Source organism: Malus domestica, chromosome 06 (assembly GCF_042453785.1).
Source record: "Malus domestica chromosome 06, GDT2T_hap1".
Classification (NCBI taxonomy): domain Eukaryota; kingdom Viridiplantae; phylum Streptophyta; class Magnoliopsida; order Rosales; family Rosaceae; genus Malus; species Malus domestica.
Window position 1 is genome coordinate 1,846,545 of NC_091666.1, and position 17,316 is coordinate 1,863,860.

The following is a 17,316-nucleotide window of genomic DNA, read 5'->3' on the forward strand; positions in this document are numbered from 1 at the left end:
AAAGGATGATAATTGCTTAAACGCTTCAAGAAAAAACTTCTCTCATTATATTAGACACAAGAATTGTTATTTATGTTTCGAATGCTCACTGGAATTTGCTGATTTTAGAGTGTGGCTTGTAGCAACCAAATGGATGTATTGCCCAGTCTTTCCAGTTCGAAGCTCTAGTTACCCAAACAGATTCAGTCGATGAGTACAGTAAAATCGGTATTTTGAAGATTCATTTATTTGTAAATGAGATGTCTCATTTTCGACTCACTTGGGTGACAATAACGTACAATATTTATGTTAAGTTTGATACTTAGTTATGTCAAACCTATTGTGTAATTACCACAACCGTCCTCCCGTTAAATGATGTAAAGAAACTGATCAAAATATTTAAACAAACAAAGTTTCAATATAACAATTAAGTTGATTAGGCACCGGAATCAAAATGACCCAAAAATTAATCCTCCTACGTCTTAAGCCTTCAAATTGATTAGCAAAAACAAAATTAAATTGGCTTGTTTTGGAGCCTATGATTTTTATAGTCCTTAAAAAATTCCCACTTGGTGGATATTAAATTTCTGAATCGACCATTACCAATTTACCATATTATATAAAGTCCACGAGTCAGATGGTACCTACCCGACACTAATACAACGCCCTCCCAACGGCTACCCTTTTTAAATAAACATGATCAAGCAAAGTCCCTTTCTTGCTGCCATCATTGCTTAGCTGTTTCTACCATAAGCAAATTGGTATGATGAAAACCGAACACAAACTTCGGGTACAGGAATAAACACTCTTAACCTCTTGAGCTGCAGGCCTCTTGCATATCTTACCGAGATTACATTGAACTTAATACGGTTTGATTCATTTTTTAATCTGCCTGCGTTTGACAGACCGTTGAAGAATTGAAGTAATTTACTGCTGCAAGAATGAAAGTTTCATGACAAAGAAGAGACAATGTTTGGTGCAGGGAATCTTTAGATAGCCCGAAATCAACGATACCACAGTTTTTGTTTATAATAATCTTGTTTTGATGACCGCAGACCAGCATATGCTTGTAAAATGGTTCAAAGGAAAAATAAACACGCGTAACGCTGACATATGAAACTATAATCTTGGTACTTTAGACGTCTTCTTTGTCATATACTGGTTGGTTTTAATGTTTGAAGTCTTGCCCAGATGGTGTTAGTGTTGATCAGTTCAGACTTGAGACTGCAGAGAAAGAAACAGTTGCTGTGTCAACTGGTTCAAAGTCATCTCGCGTAAGTAGCTGGTTTGAGAGGGATCAGCATCATCTGCTTGAGTACATAGTTCGATTATAGCTCGCTCACAGGTATATATAAGAGTTGACCCTTTTCGGGCAGCTTCTAATTTTTTGTTTGTGGGAAAAGTTTTTTAGTATGGTCGATGAAGGGATTAAGGGAAGCTCAGTGAATGATTCTTTTGTGAAACCAGAAAGCAGTCGGCAGAAGTTGATAAACGCATTGGCGATTCCAAGAAGTGAGGGGCAGGAGATGGAAGGAAGAAGGCTTTCGGACTTCTATAGGAATACAAGTGAGGAGTTGATCCTGAGATCTTATATGGAGAGCCCAGTTGCAATGCCTCTACCAACCATGGAGATACTTGGTTTTAAGAATTTGTCTCAAAACTTTCGTACTGATAGCGAGGAACTCTTCAAAAGCTGGCTCACAAATGGAGAGGCAAGCAGCCATGTAATCCTTATCCTATATACTCATTTACTTGTTTTTCTGTTTGAAAGTTTGATCATTCGTTGAATGTCCAATAGAACATCTATCTAGGTTTGAGTCAGTTAAAATGGCTCGTAATTCCCTACTAGTTATTACGGATCTCTTTGATAACTCTACAATCTGATGCTCAAATAATTGTTTCACATAAGATACACAAAATCCATTAGAAGCTGGATGATATATGGACTTGTGGGTTCTGTGCTCTGTCCCTTTCCTGATCGTCTTTTTTGTTTGATTGACATGTAACTTTTTCCAGACCAATTGCTATAATTCATCAAGCATTGCACATCGTACCAGAACACGGATGTAAGTAGTCTGCAGCTCGAGCAACCCTTAAATGGAAATCATGTGCTACGCCTTAAATACATTGTTATTTTCCAGACTGCATAGTTTTTTTTACCTTCAGACTTCCGGATCTTTGATCTTCTTTGCTTTCTAGTTATAAGCTCATAATTGCTTTGTGCATCACAGGGTTTCTACTGAAATAGCTAGCTTGCCGGGTCAGCAACCTGTCGGTATACTTCAAAAGAAAAGAAGCAATGACTGTTTGTATCCACCAATTAATACCATGCCTGATGAAATCTCAGGTGACAACAATCAAAGTTCAATCAGGTGGCTACTGCTCCCTTCTAATAAGCTGTCTTGTAGCATATACGAGTTTCTTTACACGGTGACGATAACAATTTGTCTAAGATAGTTACATTGATTTAATTTGGTCTCAATTTTTTTAGGCATGGTGTTGAACCAGGAATACAAGCTAGCGAGTTATACTTGGCTAAGGCATGTTAATATTGATTCCTTTCAGGATTCATTTCAAGGAAGCTTCATCTTGTATCTATCTGATATTTTCCTATCAATGCAGGCCTGGTTTCACAGTTCTCAACCAATGACAAGAAGCCGATCCTCTGAATTACGGTAATTTTTATACACTTGTTAATAGATAATAACCGCTGAATTTCTGTTAAACTGTCCTGTGGATGCAGTCCTTAATTTCTTATTTACTTGTATGGAGGGCACATGTCATCATCTCATTTCATTCAACGAGTATATATTAAAATGCAGGAGGAGGTATGTCGCTATGCAAAACGCTCAAATGCCAGCAGGTCTGGAAGTCATGCAGACTGCTTCAGGGAATAGCAATCTAGCAAATCAGGATTTTGCGTTTTCAAATGGTTTCAATGACCCTTCTATTTGTGAGGTCAGCAACCAATTGGCGACCTTCATTTCTCCATCGAATTCATCATCGTCCACTTTCAACACCCAACAAATGAGTGAAATGGATAAAGTTTCATCTGTGGTGAGCATGCTAAAGGGTACCTTGGAGCGCAAAAAGCTTAGCAATCAGATCAAGAAACAAAGTGTGGATGATGATAGATCCAATGGACGTTTCTCTGTTCAAGAAGTTATTGTCAACACCGGTTTTGATCAAGGGGAAAGGGATCAACTTCATGGTATGGCAGCTGGAACATTTCCAGAAGTATCCACTATCCAAGTTAACGGTCATAGAATTACACAAAAAGTTGAAGGTTCACTGGATCTTCAGATGGAAGGTTTTGTAAATATCACAAACCCAAATCCCGTAAGCAGGACTTCTCAAGAACGTTCCCAAAGTGAATCATCTGCTGCTGCACCAGTAGTTTCATCTGGTTTTGATGCATGGGACGGTCCCAGCAATTCAGGTCAAACCCTGAGCATTTGTGAAAGTTCAATCAAACGAGCTGAAAGCTCTAGATCCAAAGGTGATCCTTTTTAAGTAACTGTTCCCTTCTTATGAAAATTGTATTGCAGACTCATATCGGTGACCCTTTAGCTTTTAGAAGCCTTTGAGTTATCTTATGCAAGTTTCGATAACAAAGAACCAACATACAAAATAAATCGATTAGCCCAAGATACATAACTACCATCATGATACATCTTAAAATTGTGAAAGAAGTATGATCGGAATTATCTTTTTGTTTCCATTTACCAGAGTAAGTGAAAATTTGTACAAAATTAAAAGACTATCAGCACAAAACTGTATGCCTGTGCAGACGTTTCAGATGCACACCTTTCGTTCTCCGTTTGTGATTAAAAATGTTTATGAAGACATATCAGCACTACTAATAAAAAGTTAATTCTGGTAAGCGTCTGTCAGCGTTTCATGTAACTAAATTATATATCTTGTCGTGGAACTGCAGATGTCAGAGAACGGATAATTGGAAATTTGAAAGATGACCAAAAGGTATACTCTACTCTTGGATATTGAGTATAGCATGTTGTTATGAAAACATCTAAAACATTTACCAAGTTTCATTTTTCTTTGTTCTTTAACTTGGCATATTTCACAGAGTGGGAAACGTTTAGAGCGCTACGGATCAGTGACATCGGCTGTTTCAGGTATCCAATTATGACTAAAACTTCATCATAATGAGTTACGGATTTCGTGTCAATGTTACCTCCATGAATAAATTAAACCAGAATGTTCTTGGTTCTTAAAGCATGCTTATGAATTGAACTTTATGAGATTTTAGAATGGAATGTACTCTGGTTGATGGGAGAAGAAAAACCAAACTCTTTTCTTATGATGTGCAACACATATAACGGAAGGTTCTTATGTTCGAGGTGAACTAGGAAGCCTTTGGACTTACCTGACATTTTTTTCCCTCATGGTATTCTCTCTAACCAAAACAAAATGTTATGCAGTAGACAAGGAGGATGCAACAAAAAAACGCAGGGTGGAGAGGTCACGGAAGTAAGTACAGCAATACCTACAATGGGGGATAGTATTGTCTTCCCCCGGAAAAACTTCTCTTCTTCGAATTTTAGATTTTCCTTTCTTTATTTCCATATTTTTGTTAACAAATGGGAGCAGATTTACTTATTTGGCTATCCATTGAATCTTAATTCCAGTTTTATTTTTTATTTTTTATTTTTTATTTTATGCACACGGGTTCGCATAAGATACGATAGCGGAAAAAACACCAGCATACATATCTCACTTACTGTCTGACGTCAAATCGATCGCATTGAAGAGTGAACTTTTCGTATTGAAGACTGTGACTTTTATTAGGAATTCTAGGAGGATTTTATGTTAAAATCAGTGAGCAGGTTCCAGTGATGCCGGAACATATCTATGTAGGCAACATGAGGCAATAGAAATTATCTAGAAAGTGGTACATGTGTTTTAGAGATGAGAAGGTTATATTTACGTTAAGTTTCTTGTCAATGTAGAATGGCGGAGGCAAAGGGAAGGAACTCAACTCCAGTAATTCCATCTGATATGCAATCTGTCTTGAAGCGGTGCGAAAATCTTGAAAAGGAAGTGCGATCACTCAAACTGAACCTGTCCTTCATGAATAGGTAACGAAACAGATTAGCTTTCATTTCCTCAGAATTTTCTACTTTGATGTTTCCGCGTATGAAGCAACTTTTTTGTTCTTTCACTCAAGTCACATTATGCATACAACCGTTGAATATCCGTATCTAAGACGGAATGGTGCAGTTGTTTGCTAAAGGACATAAACTTTCTAGTTGTATTAATCAAGATTTTTATGGTTCAGAAAACTTGCTGTCGTTAGAGCTTCTAACTAGCTTCTGTTAATAGGTTTCGTTGGTCCGAAACTTAGTTAAACCTCTCGGTTAAGTGCTAGAGCTAGTGAATTGTCGAGCAAAGTCTTTGGAAAGTATTGCCAGTTGGATCAAATCAACTGACAGGGTCTTTTTGGGAGCACGAAAGCTTTTGGTTTGACTGCTAGAAACACGCCTTCGTGTTCTATCTGAAATTTTATTGATTATCTAAGTGTTGCATTGTTTCAGGAAGGATTCTGAGCAGACTAAGCAGATAGAGGAGTTGCAGAAGCAAAATGAAGATCTAATGGATGAAAAAGAACGGCTCGTAGAGGAGATAGAGAGAGTCCTTTCAGATACTGGCAATGTTTGAAACTCATCAACTTCTGGATCTTGAGAATTTATACAGGTTCAATGAGGAAGACAAAGGAAGCAGACAAATGTCAATGCTTGATGCACAGTAAATTTATATATATAACTAAGCTACTTAGATGTTCCTCCCGACTTTCACAAAGCGGGGAGTCTTGTTAGCTTAGGGTTGCCCTTTTTATATAACCAAGTGGAGTTGGACATGGTCCCGACCAATCACCACAAAATGATAGGATACTTGTAACTAATTCATCTCATTCCTTCCAACTTCATTTCTTACTTCAACATGCCTTGAATCTAGAGAATTAATTTATACAGTCCAGTCCTAGTGGCAGGTATATAATCATATAACTACATAATGATTCACAAACAGCAAGAAATTACACATAACCCGAAATTCTACCTTTGTATTAAGCTTTTAATTACAAACCCCTTCAGTTAATACACCTACAGTATACCCTTCGCTAGTATATAACAAAAACAGTTCAAAAAACAACAGCTTCAGACCGTATCACGTTCGCTGGTGTTATTACAAATAGGTAAAACCCACATCTTGTATATTTCCGTAAGAGGCAGGATATTAACAATCATTTTGGAATTTGGAGGGAGGGATAGTGGATTTTTGCATCTCATAAGCAACCGAAATAAACAAGAGTAAGTGAAAGAAAACAAAATATGTGAAAATCATTTTTCACATTTTAAACTTTTCATCCAAGACGAATCAACAATCACTAGGTAAAGTGTTCCTTTGTGGGTCTTAAACAGACGAGTGACTCTTGAAAGAACCACTGATGTTGAGTGACTCTTGAAAGAACCACTCATGTTCCTTTTTCAAAAAGATTTACCGAGTAACCAATCATTAACTTCCATAACATCTAGTGTGTAAACTTTTGTCTACAAATTTAAGCTCCCTAGCATTATTTTACCAATAGTGTGAAAGGAGAAACCAAAGGGGTGCAAAACTTTGAGACGGCCTAAAGAATTATTCCATAAAGCACATCTGTCACAGAAGGTACTTCTCAACAACAGTGCGGCCAAACTTATCTTGAACATCCTTTCGAGTTTCAATCTGAAAATTCACATACAGAGACACAAATTAAACTCAATGAATTTAAGAAAATCCAACACACCCGATAAAGTGACTACTGACCGCATTAAGGGATTTGAAGAGAGCCTTGACTGTGTTATAAGGATTCCTTGAGCCTACAACCTGACAAGTGTGTGGAGGTTAGAGCAACAAACCAAATTGCAGGAACCACCCCTCTTAAAATGGATTTCTTTCAAAGTCAATACCTTAGACTTAACATTTTTGAAACCAGCTAAGTTTAGAATGGTTTCAACAGTTCTTCCTGCTTTCATACCTGTCCTAGTGGGTGCAGGCCAGAGATACACCTGATACGAATTACAGGTTAAACGTAGGCTCTATATCAAGGGAAAAAACAAGAAAAACACAAGAATGAAAGAATGCCACTACAAGGACAAAAAACCAGTACACCACAATGAGCCAATCACCTTTGTTTTTTTATAACTTGTTTGTATTGCATGCGCAATTGTATGCTCCTCGTGTCGTTCAATGTAGTGGAGATTCTGAAAGCATTTCTCATATGCCTGATTGTTGTAAAATCATCAGTACATAGACAAGAAAAGAAAAGAAAAACAGAAGAAGAATAAATTGATAAACTTGTTCATGTCTATGCTCAATAGTAGAAACAATTACGACACCCTTAATTATTTCAATCAGAAGAAAACAGTCCCAACAAGATTGCTTGCTCCAAAATCGAAGAGGCACCGTCTTCCGAATCTCGAGAGCCAGACTCCCAACCTTTACTCACATTCGAGAAAACAGTCCCAACAAGATTGCTTGCTCCAAAATCGAAGAGGCACCGTCTTCCGAATCTCGAGAGCCAGACTCCCAACATGACTACTTTCTCAAAATCGAAGAGAGGGTAAAGGAACAGTACCATTGCTGGATAATTGGAAAGTCCCTGTGTGTCAACCTTTGTGCTTCGTGGCAAGGTAGACTAGCAAACATGTCCAACCTTTACTCACATTCGAGACAACACTCCCAACAAGATTGCTTGCTCCAAAATCGAAGAGGCACCGCCTTCCGAATCTCGAGAGCCAGACTCCCAACATGATTACTTCCTCAAAAATCGAAGAGACACTGCTCTCCGAATCTCGAGAGTCAGACCCCCAGCATGATTGCTTTCTCAAAAATCGAAGAGGCATCGTTCTCCGAATCTCGAGAGCCAGATACCACAGACCACTTTTTCAAAGTGCTCTGACAGAGTTAAAACATGTGAAACTGGCAGCTCCCACTACCGTGCTATGACCAAGCAGGGTAAAGGAATAGCATTACTACTTGTTGTTAGGGAGACTCCTATATATGTCGACCTCCATCCCCAACGGACAGGCAGACCTGCAAAAATGCTCAACCCTTCATCATATCTGAGAGGGCACTCCCAACAAAGCCTTTCGAAATATTCAGCTTTCTTTCCCCCCGATAATACCTCTGCAAACAAGCTATACTAGAGCAAGAATATCTCATATCATCAGGGTTAAAAGCAAGAGTATCCCATATCATGCTTTTTCCCTGTTTTTTCTTTTGGCCTTGTTTTTACCTGCAAGACAAGGAGAAAGAGAGCAATCAGTCAGTACTTGGAATCAAGCTTCCAGCCAGGAACTGACTGCCTGGAACCCCTTACCTGATTACTTACCTGGCATTGCTCTCGAGTACTCATCTTCATCATCTTATGTTTCCAGGGAAGATTCCGCATCTGCTTGAGGAACAGATAGGGCAAGTGCGAAGGATACAAGGAAGCATGTGGAGACAAGCGTAACAGCACACGTGCCGATACATCCATTACTCTGTCAAAAGCAAAAGTATCCCATATCAGCAGGGTGGAACGTACTCTAGATTTGATGGACTTGTTTTGACCCTCAAATTCTTCAGTCGGCCTTATACTCTGGAGGAAACCAGAAAACCCTCCAGCTCAGTTCAAGAATAAGCCTGTGGAAAGTTACTTCTTCAAAAGCAAAAGTATCTCATATCATCTCTTCTCATTTTTCTTCTCTTTATCCTTCATGCTGCTGCAAGATGGGGAGAAGGTGAACAATCAGTCGGAGCTCTGATTGCTTACCTTGTCTGTCACCTCTTTCAGCAGACCCCCTAGCTCGGCGACTTGGGGGACTCCTACTACATGGTTTGTATCGCGCTTGACCAAGCCTGAAACTACAAGTAAGCTTCAAGTGAAATTGATACATTACCTTGTGCATCTCCACCAGTTAAAGATACCACCCCTGGATGGAGGAAGAGTACTTCCAGAGAAGATGCCACATCTACCTATGAGACAGATAAGGCAAGTCAAGACGACACCACACTCCGATACTTAGAAGTTTCGTGATTACGAGATCATTATCCCACAATATTTCCTAATGTCATTTGTACTAAATCATTCACTCGTACTCACTAAAGGAGAGCTTGAACCTATGTACTTGTGTAAACCCTTCACAATTAATGAGAACTCTTCTATTCCGTGGGCGTAGCCAATCTGGGTGAACCACGTACATCTTGTGTTTGCTTTCCTATCTCTATCCATTTATATACTTATCCACACTAATGACCGGAGCAATCTAGCGAAGATCACAAAAAGCGACCGTTTTCGTTACCTAGGATCTATCTTGCAAGAGAACGGAGAATTAGATGGAGATCTCAACCATAGAATACGAGCTAGATGGAAAGAGTGCATCCGGCGTGTTGTGTGACCGTCGTAGGCCACTGAAGCTCAAGGGAAAATTTTATAGGACGGCAATAAGGCCAGCGATGTTGTATGGCAGAGAATGTTGGGTGGTGAAGCATCAACACGTACACAAAATGGGTGTAGCGGAGATGAGGATGCTTCGTGGGATGTGTGGGCACACGAGAAAGGATAAGATTGGGAATGAGGATATCCGAGGTAAAGTAGGAGTAGCCGAAATTGTAGGAAAGATGAGAGAAAATCGGCTCTGGTGATTTGGACATGTGCAAAGAAGGCCGACTGACGCTCCGGTTCGAAGATGTGACTACGGGACAGAGGTTCAGGGCCGAAGGGGTAGAGGAAGACCTAGGAAAACTTTGGAAGAGACTCTAAGAAAAGACTTAGAGTACTTGGATCTAACGGAGGGCATGACACAAAATCGAGCGCAATGGCGTTCTAGGATTCATATAGCCGACCCCACTTAGTGGGAAAAGGCTTTGTTGTTGTTGTTGTTGAGAAGAAAAACGAACCCTGGTCATATGTTTCACAAAGACAATTGCCGGTACAGAGAAAAAATGGATAAACTTGTTCAATCTATGCTCAATGGTAAAAACACATAAAGCACCCTTAATAACTTACTTCAGAATAAAAGGAAACCTATTTACAGTAAGTTCATAATCCAGACATGCGAGGCAAAGAACTTAGCTCAATTGGTACTGTTCAAATTTTTTCAGTCCATAATTTTACAATCATTCTGGAAGAACGCAACAAAAGTGAAAATCATCAACAATCTAACAAGGATAGTTATTGCTACACATGTCGTCCTAGTAACAGAAAACCTGGTCATACTTCCTCAGTTGTTTTATTAAACAACACATCTTCATTTACAGATGGCCATTTTCATGGGGGTGCATTTTCATAATAGAGATGAAAACCAACAAAAAATGGGTGTACTTAACCAAAATAGGAATGGAAGACATATGTTGCATGGATGTAGATTCAAGAATCAAGATGTATAATATGATACAATACAATACAATGACATGACAGCACATCAAAAACTAGAATGTGATCATCGTGCCCTTCACATTGTAAACTACCACTAGATCTATTTTATTCCAAAAATAATTTCCATCACTGTTTAAAATCACTTATAAGCATTTTTAGGGTAGTATTCAACAAGGCAATAAGCACGTATTATGGTGGTATCGGTCTCGAATATGGTTTTAGAGTATATGTGACCCTTGGACAACAAGGGTGAGAAACACCACTGCCAGTTATTGCGAACTGCCCACATTTATATCTTCAATGTGTATTATCTGTTATTTATAGTCTTTTCACCAATAAAAGCATTTTTATTCTATTATCTGTGACCATTAAGACATAAAGTTGTAAGAGTTGAACTTTACTAAGCCTATCTTGTAAAAAAAAATAACAACAATAATGATAATCATAGTAATAATAGTAAGATAGCAATATCAGACTATACCAAGATATATCCAAAAACAACCAATGAACTTATCCACATGAGATCCATCTAAAATAATCAGTTCAATGGATATTACTTTGATCACAACGGTCACATCTAATATACTCAAACTATAAAAAAGTAACACAGCAATTACGCATAGATGTGCAAACTAGATCATGATAAATCAACATATAAAAATATATATGTTTAATTCTTCTCAAAAAAATATATATGTTTAACACTGTGCAAGACATTGGAACTCTGCAGTGTTCATAGACCACACATACCTTCTGAAGAGCGATAGGGACTGCTGGGCCTTTTGCTTTAGCATAACCAACAACACCATGATAATTGCCACAAGCTAATATGGCAGTGTACTTGACCACTTGCCCCCCCTATAGAGCATAAACAGAAATGTAAAAGCATTGATCTCTGTTAGGAGTCTTGAAGAGAAATCAAAGCAAAAGTTATGTACACAAAAAATAAACCGCAAGGTGGAGTACCTTTGTTACTTTACAAGTTCGGTTCACATTGATTAATTTAACATCAAACCCCTGCCAACATGTAAGGAATAAAATGGTCAAAAACATTGGTGTTTGCACACCAAAAACAAGAAATATGTTATATGTCTGCATGGGAAGCTGCAATGAAGTTCAAAACAAATAATATAAAGCTCCTCAAAGGACAAATTTTAGTAAGAATGATTAGAAAATATGGAAAAACAAAATTGTGAAGACTTCACTCAAACTTCGCAGTATAACAAGGCTAACCATATACCAAATAAATAACTCATACTCTTTCTACAAACATCATACGTAGCAGATGATATATTATACCAAAAGTGAACAGATTAGCTAACAGCAACAAAGGAAAAAAAAAAGGCAAGTCCACGAAAGATGCACAAATATTTTTAAAAACTATAGCAAGCATAAAAACATGGGAAAGAAAATGGGAAAGTTGCATCAAAACTAACCCAGAACAATTGTTCAACTTATAAATACTTATGACAATTATTTTGTCAGTTGTCGCTGAATTCTGAACTATAAACATTAAAAAGTCTAACTTGATGACACATGCACTTACTTTCCTGTAGAGAGGTCTCCTCTTCTTCTCTGTCAAATCATTTCTTTCCTCTGCTAGGTCTCTGATCTCTTCCTCTAGAACCTTACCCTTCTTCCCGAATGTATGATCTAACTCTGCTAGCTTCTCTTCGAGTTTTTTGTCAATGGCATTAAGCTTCTCTAACAGTATGTCATCTTTCTCCTTCATGTCATTAAATTCTTCTTCGTTGTCGTCGTCAACTCCTTGTATAATTTGCTTTTGTTTTTCAAACCCAGCATGTTCCAATAAATCAACTGAGGGCTCCACTTGCTCATGTTGGATGACTCCATAATTGGCAGGATTGTTTGGATCGTAGGCTTCCTTCCACTGCACCAATCTCATAGCCCTGTTTAGTTTCTGCTGGAGGATGAATTTGTCCTTTCCCTCAGCTACTTTGAGACGGTTCATCAACTCACCAATGACCCTATATTCGGGGCGAAGGCGGAAATGTTTTTGCTCAAACTTGTCAATTTTATTCATCCATTTATAAGCATCATCAAGTGTCTCTGTCATGTCATGTCAGAGAATGCAAATGCAACGTAAGTAAACAAATATTATATCCTGGACTAGACTAGCACACAAATACATACAAAAACCATCATTATGTCATGTTTTTGGGTACCTGGAGTCGAAAATTTTCACCCACAATTTCTATTTTTTCTATTTCAAAAGCAATTGGAATAATTAATACCAAAGAAAAAAAAAAGCACATTGTTGAAAAAGCAGGGAAATGGGCAAATTACCAGCCTCGGTGAAGTTGTTGAGCAACTCCTCGTGGCGTGTGAACTTCCTCTGAAACTCATCAAACCTCTTCTTGACGGCATCAGGAGTGAACCTCTCATCGTCTTCGTCACTATCGGAATCGGTGGGCTCCTCGTACAAGTTCAAGTCTCCGGTGTCCTTGAGCTTCTCCTTCTCGAGCTTCTCGATCAATGGCATAACGCCCATGTAGTCCTCCTCATCTTCTCGGTCAATGTCTTTGGTGTCCAGCCCCACCCTCTTCCTCTGCTCTCGTTCTCTCTGCTTTTCTCTCTCCACCTCCGCCAGAAGGTCTTGGGCCGCTCTGGATGACACTGTTGAATAAGGGATCTTGCTAGAAAACGACCATTTCGGTGGCTGAGGGGTGGCGGGAAAGTGTGGCCGAGTGGAGATTTTCCGGGCCAAGGGGAGTGGGGCTTTGCTGGGTTTCTTAATGCCTTGTTTCACGATGAGACGTGACCACGAGAAACCTTGTGATTTGCTCATTGCTGCTGCTGCTTGTTCGAAATGGGAGAATTCCCTTCCGAAAATATTCGATTCGATGGAAACCAAACCAGACTACCAAAGTGAGAAAATGAGACAAGTCTTCAATTAGGGTTTTGGCGTTGCAAATTTACTCTAGTGCCTCCTGTTTAAATACACATTTAAACATGAATTGTTAATTAAAAAAATAATAATAAAGTAAATTGTAGCTATGGATATTTGTTTACTTGCGTTGCATTTGCATTATCTGACATGACATGACAGAGACACTTAATGATGTTTATAAATGGATGAACAAAATTGTGAGCAAAAACATTTCCGCCTTCGCCCGAAATATAGGGTCATTGGTAGGGGTGGTTCGGGTCGGGATCCCGAACCGAAACTCCTTTCCCAAATCCCAAACCAAAACATTTAACATTTCGGGATGGGATTTTATATCCCAAAACCGAACCGAAAATGTGCATTTCCCGAAATTCGGGATTCCCGAAAGTGTTTCGGGATACTTCGGGATTGGTTAAAAACAAACCATCATTCCATCGGAGGAGGTATCAAATGAACTCAAAACACTACAGATGACTAGTAAGCCAGAGAACATGTGCCGCATATAAATGTGAACAAAGAACCCTCACCAATAGACTTAAACACATTATCCATAAATTAGAAAGTAATAGATTGGTGGGGTGGGTTTCATGTATCTATTTTGCAGAATATATAATAGAGTGGACCTCCTGGACAATAATTCGACTTAAAGACTAGAAAGTGAATTCAGATAAAAAATTAAGGAGACAATGACCATATATAATTTACTCAGATATTGGTAGGTAGAAACTGGCCTGATTCAAGAGGCCGGTGATGGCTGCGCGGCGGTGGATTGGAGCTCCGGCTGCGGCGCTTCGTCTACTTCCACTTTACTCTCCATCCTCCTCCTCTGTGCTTCTCCGTTGCTGTCGCTTGGTCGCTTGGCACAAGCGGCGGATTGCAGAAAACGCCTTGGAGTTGGACAGCTATAAGTTATAACTTTGGCACCCTTTCTCTCAGCTTGAACAATGGCTTCCTCAATCAAGCTATTGATGGCCGAGACTGTTTGTGAGAGTGTGTGTGAGGGAGAGACTGAGACTGTGAGTGAGAGCGGAGCGCAGAGAGTGAGCGAGAGTGAGTGAGTCCGAGAGATCTGATCACCAACCTAATAAAATGACCTAACTAATGGACGGTTGGATTAGATTTTAACAAACCCAATGGTTCAAGTAATTTCTAATTAAAAATTAAAAATTATAAATAAATAAATATATATAATAATCGGTTCGCCTGTCAAAGTGACAAGGGAAAGACTTAAGTAATCAAAAGTTTTAAACCAATCAAAAAGTCAATGTAAAAACTTGAAGATGCCAAATAGTTATAGTCCGGATAAAGCTTTTCCGAATCGAATTGAAATTATGAAAATCCTAACTAGCTCACCTCTACAAATAAACTGCCGCAAACACGAAGCCAATGTTATTAATGCATAGCCGGATAATCCCAACATAGCTCTTTGCCCAATAACTGGAACCAATGGCGTCAAAACTGAAACACAAAGCACAACTGCTAATTACAAAAAAAGCACTTATTCAAACTCAACAAACTGATACAAACACCAATTGGGTATGCTTGAAGTTCGGAAATTGCCAAATGGGTAAGCTCAAATTTCACAAATTGCCAATTGGGCAAGCTCAAAGTTCACAAATTACCAATTGGGTAAAAGCTTTAAGTTCAAAATATGTCATTTTGGTAAGCTCAAGTTTCACAAATTTCAAATTGGGTAAGTTCAAAGTTCACAAATTGCCAATTGGGTATTGCTTAAAGTTCACAAATTGCAAACTGGATATTGCTTGAAACCATAGAAACCAACAAATTTCCCAAATGGTATTACCGAAAGCTGATAATCTGAGCCTAACCTGTGCGGGATAAGAACGACATGCAAAGAGGAAGAAGGGGAAAGAAAGCGTAGGTCTGCTCGTACTCGTAGCCATACTCTACAATCCAAACAAAGTTGACACTGTCCCATACAATGCTGGACTCGATAGCCAAAGCCAGGGAATGAAAGAGAACATTTTTTTGTGAGGGGATGGTAGATAGGCAATCGGGATTAATGGAGGCGGATGTGTCATAGGAGGACAAGAGTGTCCGCCATAGGAGGATTAGAGTCAGGACTGGATTGTTGATCTCATCACTGTGGCTGCATGGTGGAGTTTCGGTGAGAATTTGGTCGGAGGCATTTGGGTTTGGTTACAGAACTCCTATCCGCTCGGAGAAGAGGAACTGAAATGATCGGGGGTCTATGCAATTTCACGGACACCACTAATACGTAAAAATATGTGCCTTCCTTTCATACAAAAAAATATTTATTTTCACACATAAGATATCAATAAAATTATATTTAGAAAAATACTTCAAACTCAATAATTTAGAAATATAGAATAATTAATTTATTTTGTATCAAGAGAAGGAAACTAAAAAACTTCGGGCTTACAACTAGATAGATTATGAGTTTTATTTTTCATCTGAACTTTTAAAGTGTTTTTGTATAAATCGTGAGTTATTTTTTCTTATTTACTAACCTCGTCAATATAAGACCCAAAAAAATATTAATGTTTTGAGTCTTTAAGGATATGTATAAGTAATGAATGAACACTAAATTAAACATTTTGATGACACGTAATATTATTTGCAAATTTGGTCTAAAAATTTAGTATGTGCATTACTCTTTGCTGAAGATTAGACTTGAATTGGAATGAATATTTAAAAATAGCAACTCACATAGCTACTAGCTAGTAAATAAATTAACAACCAAACAAAAATTTGTAAAAATTGAAAAAAATAACCATTGCTTCTAATTAAACTTCTTGATCATTTAGCCAGATTTTATAAATTTATATTGTTATGAAAATAAATTTTTAAAAATTGGAATGTAAATAAGCACACATAGTGCTTTGAACCTAAGACCACCTCATTGCCAGATTTTATAAATTTATATTGTTATGAAAATAAATTTTTTAAAATTGGAATGTAAATAAGCACACATAGTGCTTTGAACCTAAGACCACCTCATTCATTTTAAACAACAAAACCACCAGTTCTAGTTAATTTTCTTTGTCACTAAACCAAATTTTATAAATTTATACTCTTATAAAAACATATATAAATATACCTAGGGGTGGATTTTTTTGCCAAATTGCCGTGCCAACCGAATTGCCAACCGTGTCATACCGATTTTGTGCCAAATTTTTTGTACCAATCGGTAATGGTACGGTATTGTACCGTACCGAAATTTTATGGTACGGTATTGGTAATGGATACCATTACCACGGTATTACCGTATCATACCGAAAATACAATATATTATATAATTTATAAATTATATAATAGATTATTATGTAACACATATTTATAATATTCCAATAATTTGAAAATAAAACCCTACTTATATTAGCATTGTTGTTAGTGACTTTGATCTTTTGAAATTGTGGAAATCAAACACAAAAAAGTTCCTAAGTCTTTCACTAATAGCCAAAATATCTTTGTAACCCCCACTTCTACTGTTGCTAGTGAAAATGCATTTAGCCTAGGGAGGAGGGTTGTGGACCCTTTTAGGGTATCCTTGACTCCTAAAATAATGGAGGCACTAGTGCGTACTAGTGGTTGACTTAGGGCAGATGAAGTAAACTTCTACAAGGAACCAACGGAAGATATGCTTCAATTTTACTAGGAAATGGAAGAAGAGAAAACAAAAAAGATATGCTTCAATTTTTTTAGTAAATTTGTTATTAAATGGTTTTCAACTTTAATTCTTCTTGCTACTAATTAATATGTTTTCTTTGTTTGTAATATAGGCTTGACACAAACTCAATCTTCTACAAGTTCAATGCCTCCTCCAAAAGTTTCGACATCTCAAGTTTGAATAACTGATCAATGAATTCTCCTTTTTGAAGTTTACTTCCAATTTTCATTTGGTTTGAAACTTTAATTTCTATTTGAATTGTTAACTTCTATTTGTTTTGGTTCGTAACTTCTATTTGGATTGTAAGCTTAATTTTCATGATGAATCTTGATGCATCATTTGAATTATTATGTGTGT

At 37.8% G+C, this 17,316-nt stretch overlaps 2 protein-coding genes across 6 annotated transcripts; one reads left to right on the plus strand and one right to left on the minus strand.

Moving 5' to 3' along the window:
* Positions 1–1,172: 1,172 nt before the first annotated feature.
* On the plus strand, positions 1,173–5,976 carry LOC103436784 (protein CYCLOPS-like). Of its 4 annotated transcripts, none has more exons than XM_029104388.2 (12): positions 1,173–1,324; positions 1,447–1,703; positions 1,996–2,045; positions 2,211–2,351; positions 2,471–2,519; positions 2,602–2,654; positions 2,802–3,478; positions 3,917–3,960; positions 4,067–4,115; positions 4,422–4,470; positions 4,950–5,078; positions 5,535–5,793. In XM_029104388.2, exons 2-12 carry the CDS (start codon positions 1,506–1,508, stop codon positions 5,656–5,658), a joined length of 1,563 nt encoding a protein of 520 aa, XP_028960221.2. In that variant the 5' UTR covers positions 1,173–1,324; positions 1,447–1,505; the 3' UTR covers positions 5,659–5,793. The 4 variants fall into 4 exon arrangements, with proteins under 4 accessions (XP_028960221.2, XP_028960220.2, XP_070680033.1 ...); XM_029104387.2 differs by having other exon boundaries at positions 4,425–4,470; XM_070823932.1 differs by having other exon boundaries at positions 1,184–1,324; positions 1,447–1,691; positions 4,425–4,470; positions 5,535–5,976.
* A 518-nt stretch (positions 5,977–6,494) lies between these two features.
* LOC103436785 (uncharacterized) lies at positions 6,495–15,529 on the minus strand. 2 transcript variants are annotated; one of them, XM_070823933.1, is made up of 11 exons: positions 15,137–15,529; positions 14,661–14,765; positions 14,039–14,401; positions 12,707–13,350; positions 11,946–12,469; positions 11,366–11,416; positions 11,150–11,257; positions 7,167–7,262; positions 6,948–7,046; positions 6,805–6,864; positions 6,495–6,723 (listed from the first exon to the last, which is right to left on the minus strand). In XM_070823933.1, exons 4-11 carry the CDS (start codon positions 13,206–13,208, stop codon positions 6,658–6,660), a joined length of 1,506 nt encoding a protein of 501 aa, XP_070680034.1. In that variant the 5' UTR covers positions 13,209–13,350; positions 14,039–14,401; positions 14,661–14,765; positions 15,137–15,529; the 3' UTR covers positions 6,495–6,657. The 2 variants fall into 2 exon arrangements, with proteins under 2 accessions (XP_070680034.1, XP_070680035.1); XM_070823934.1 differs by having other exon boundaries at positions 14,039–14,405; positions 15,137–15,367.
* Between the last annotated feature and the right edge of the window lie 1,787 nt (positions 15,530–17,316).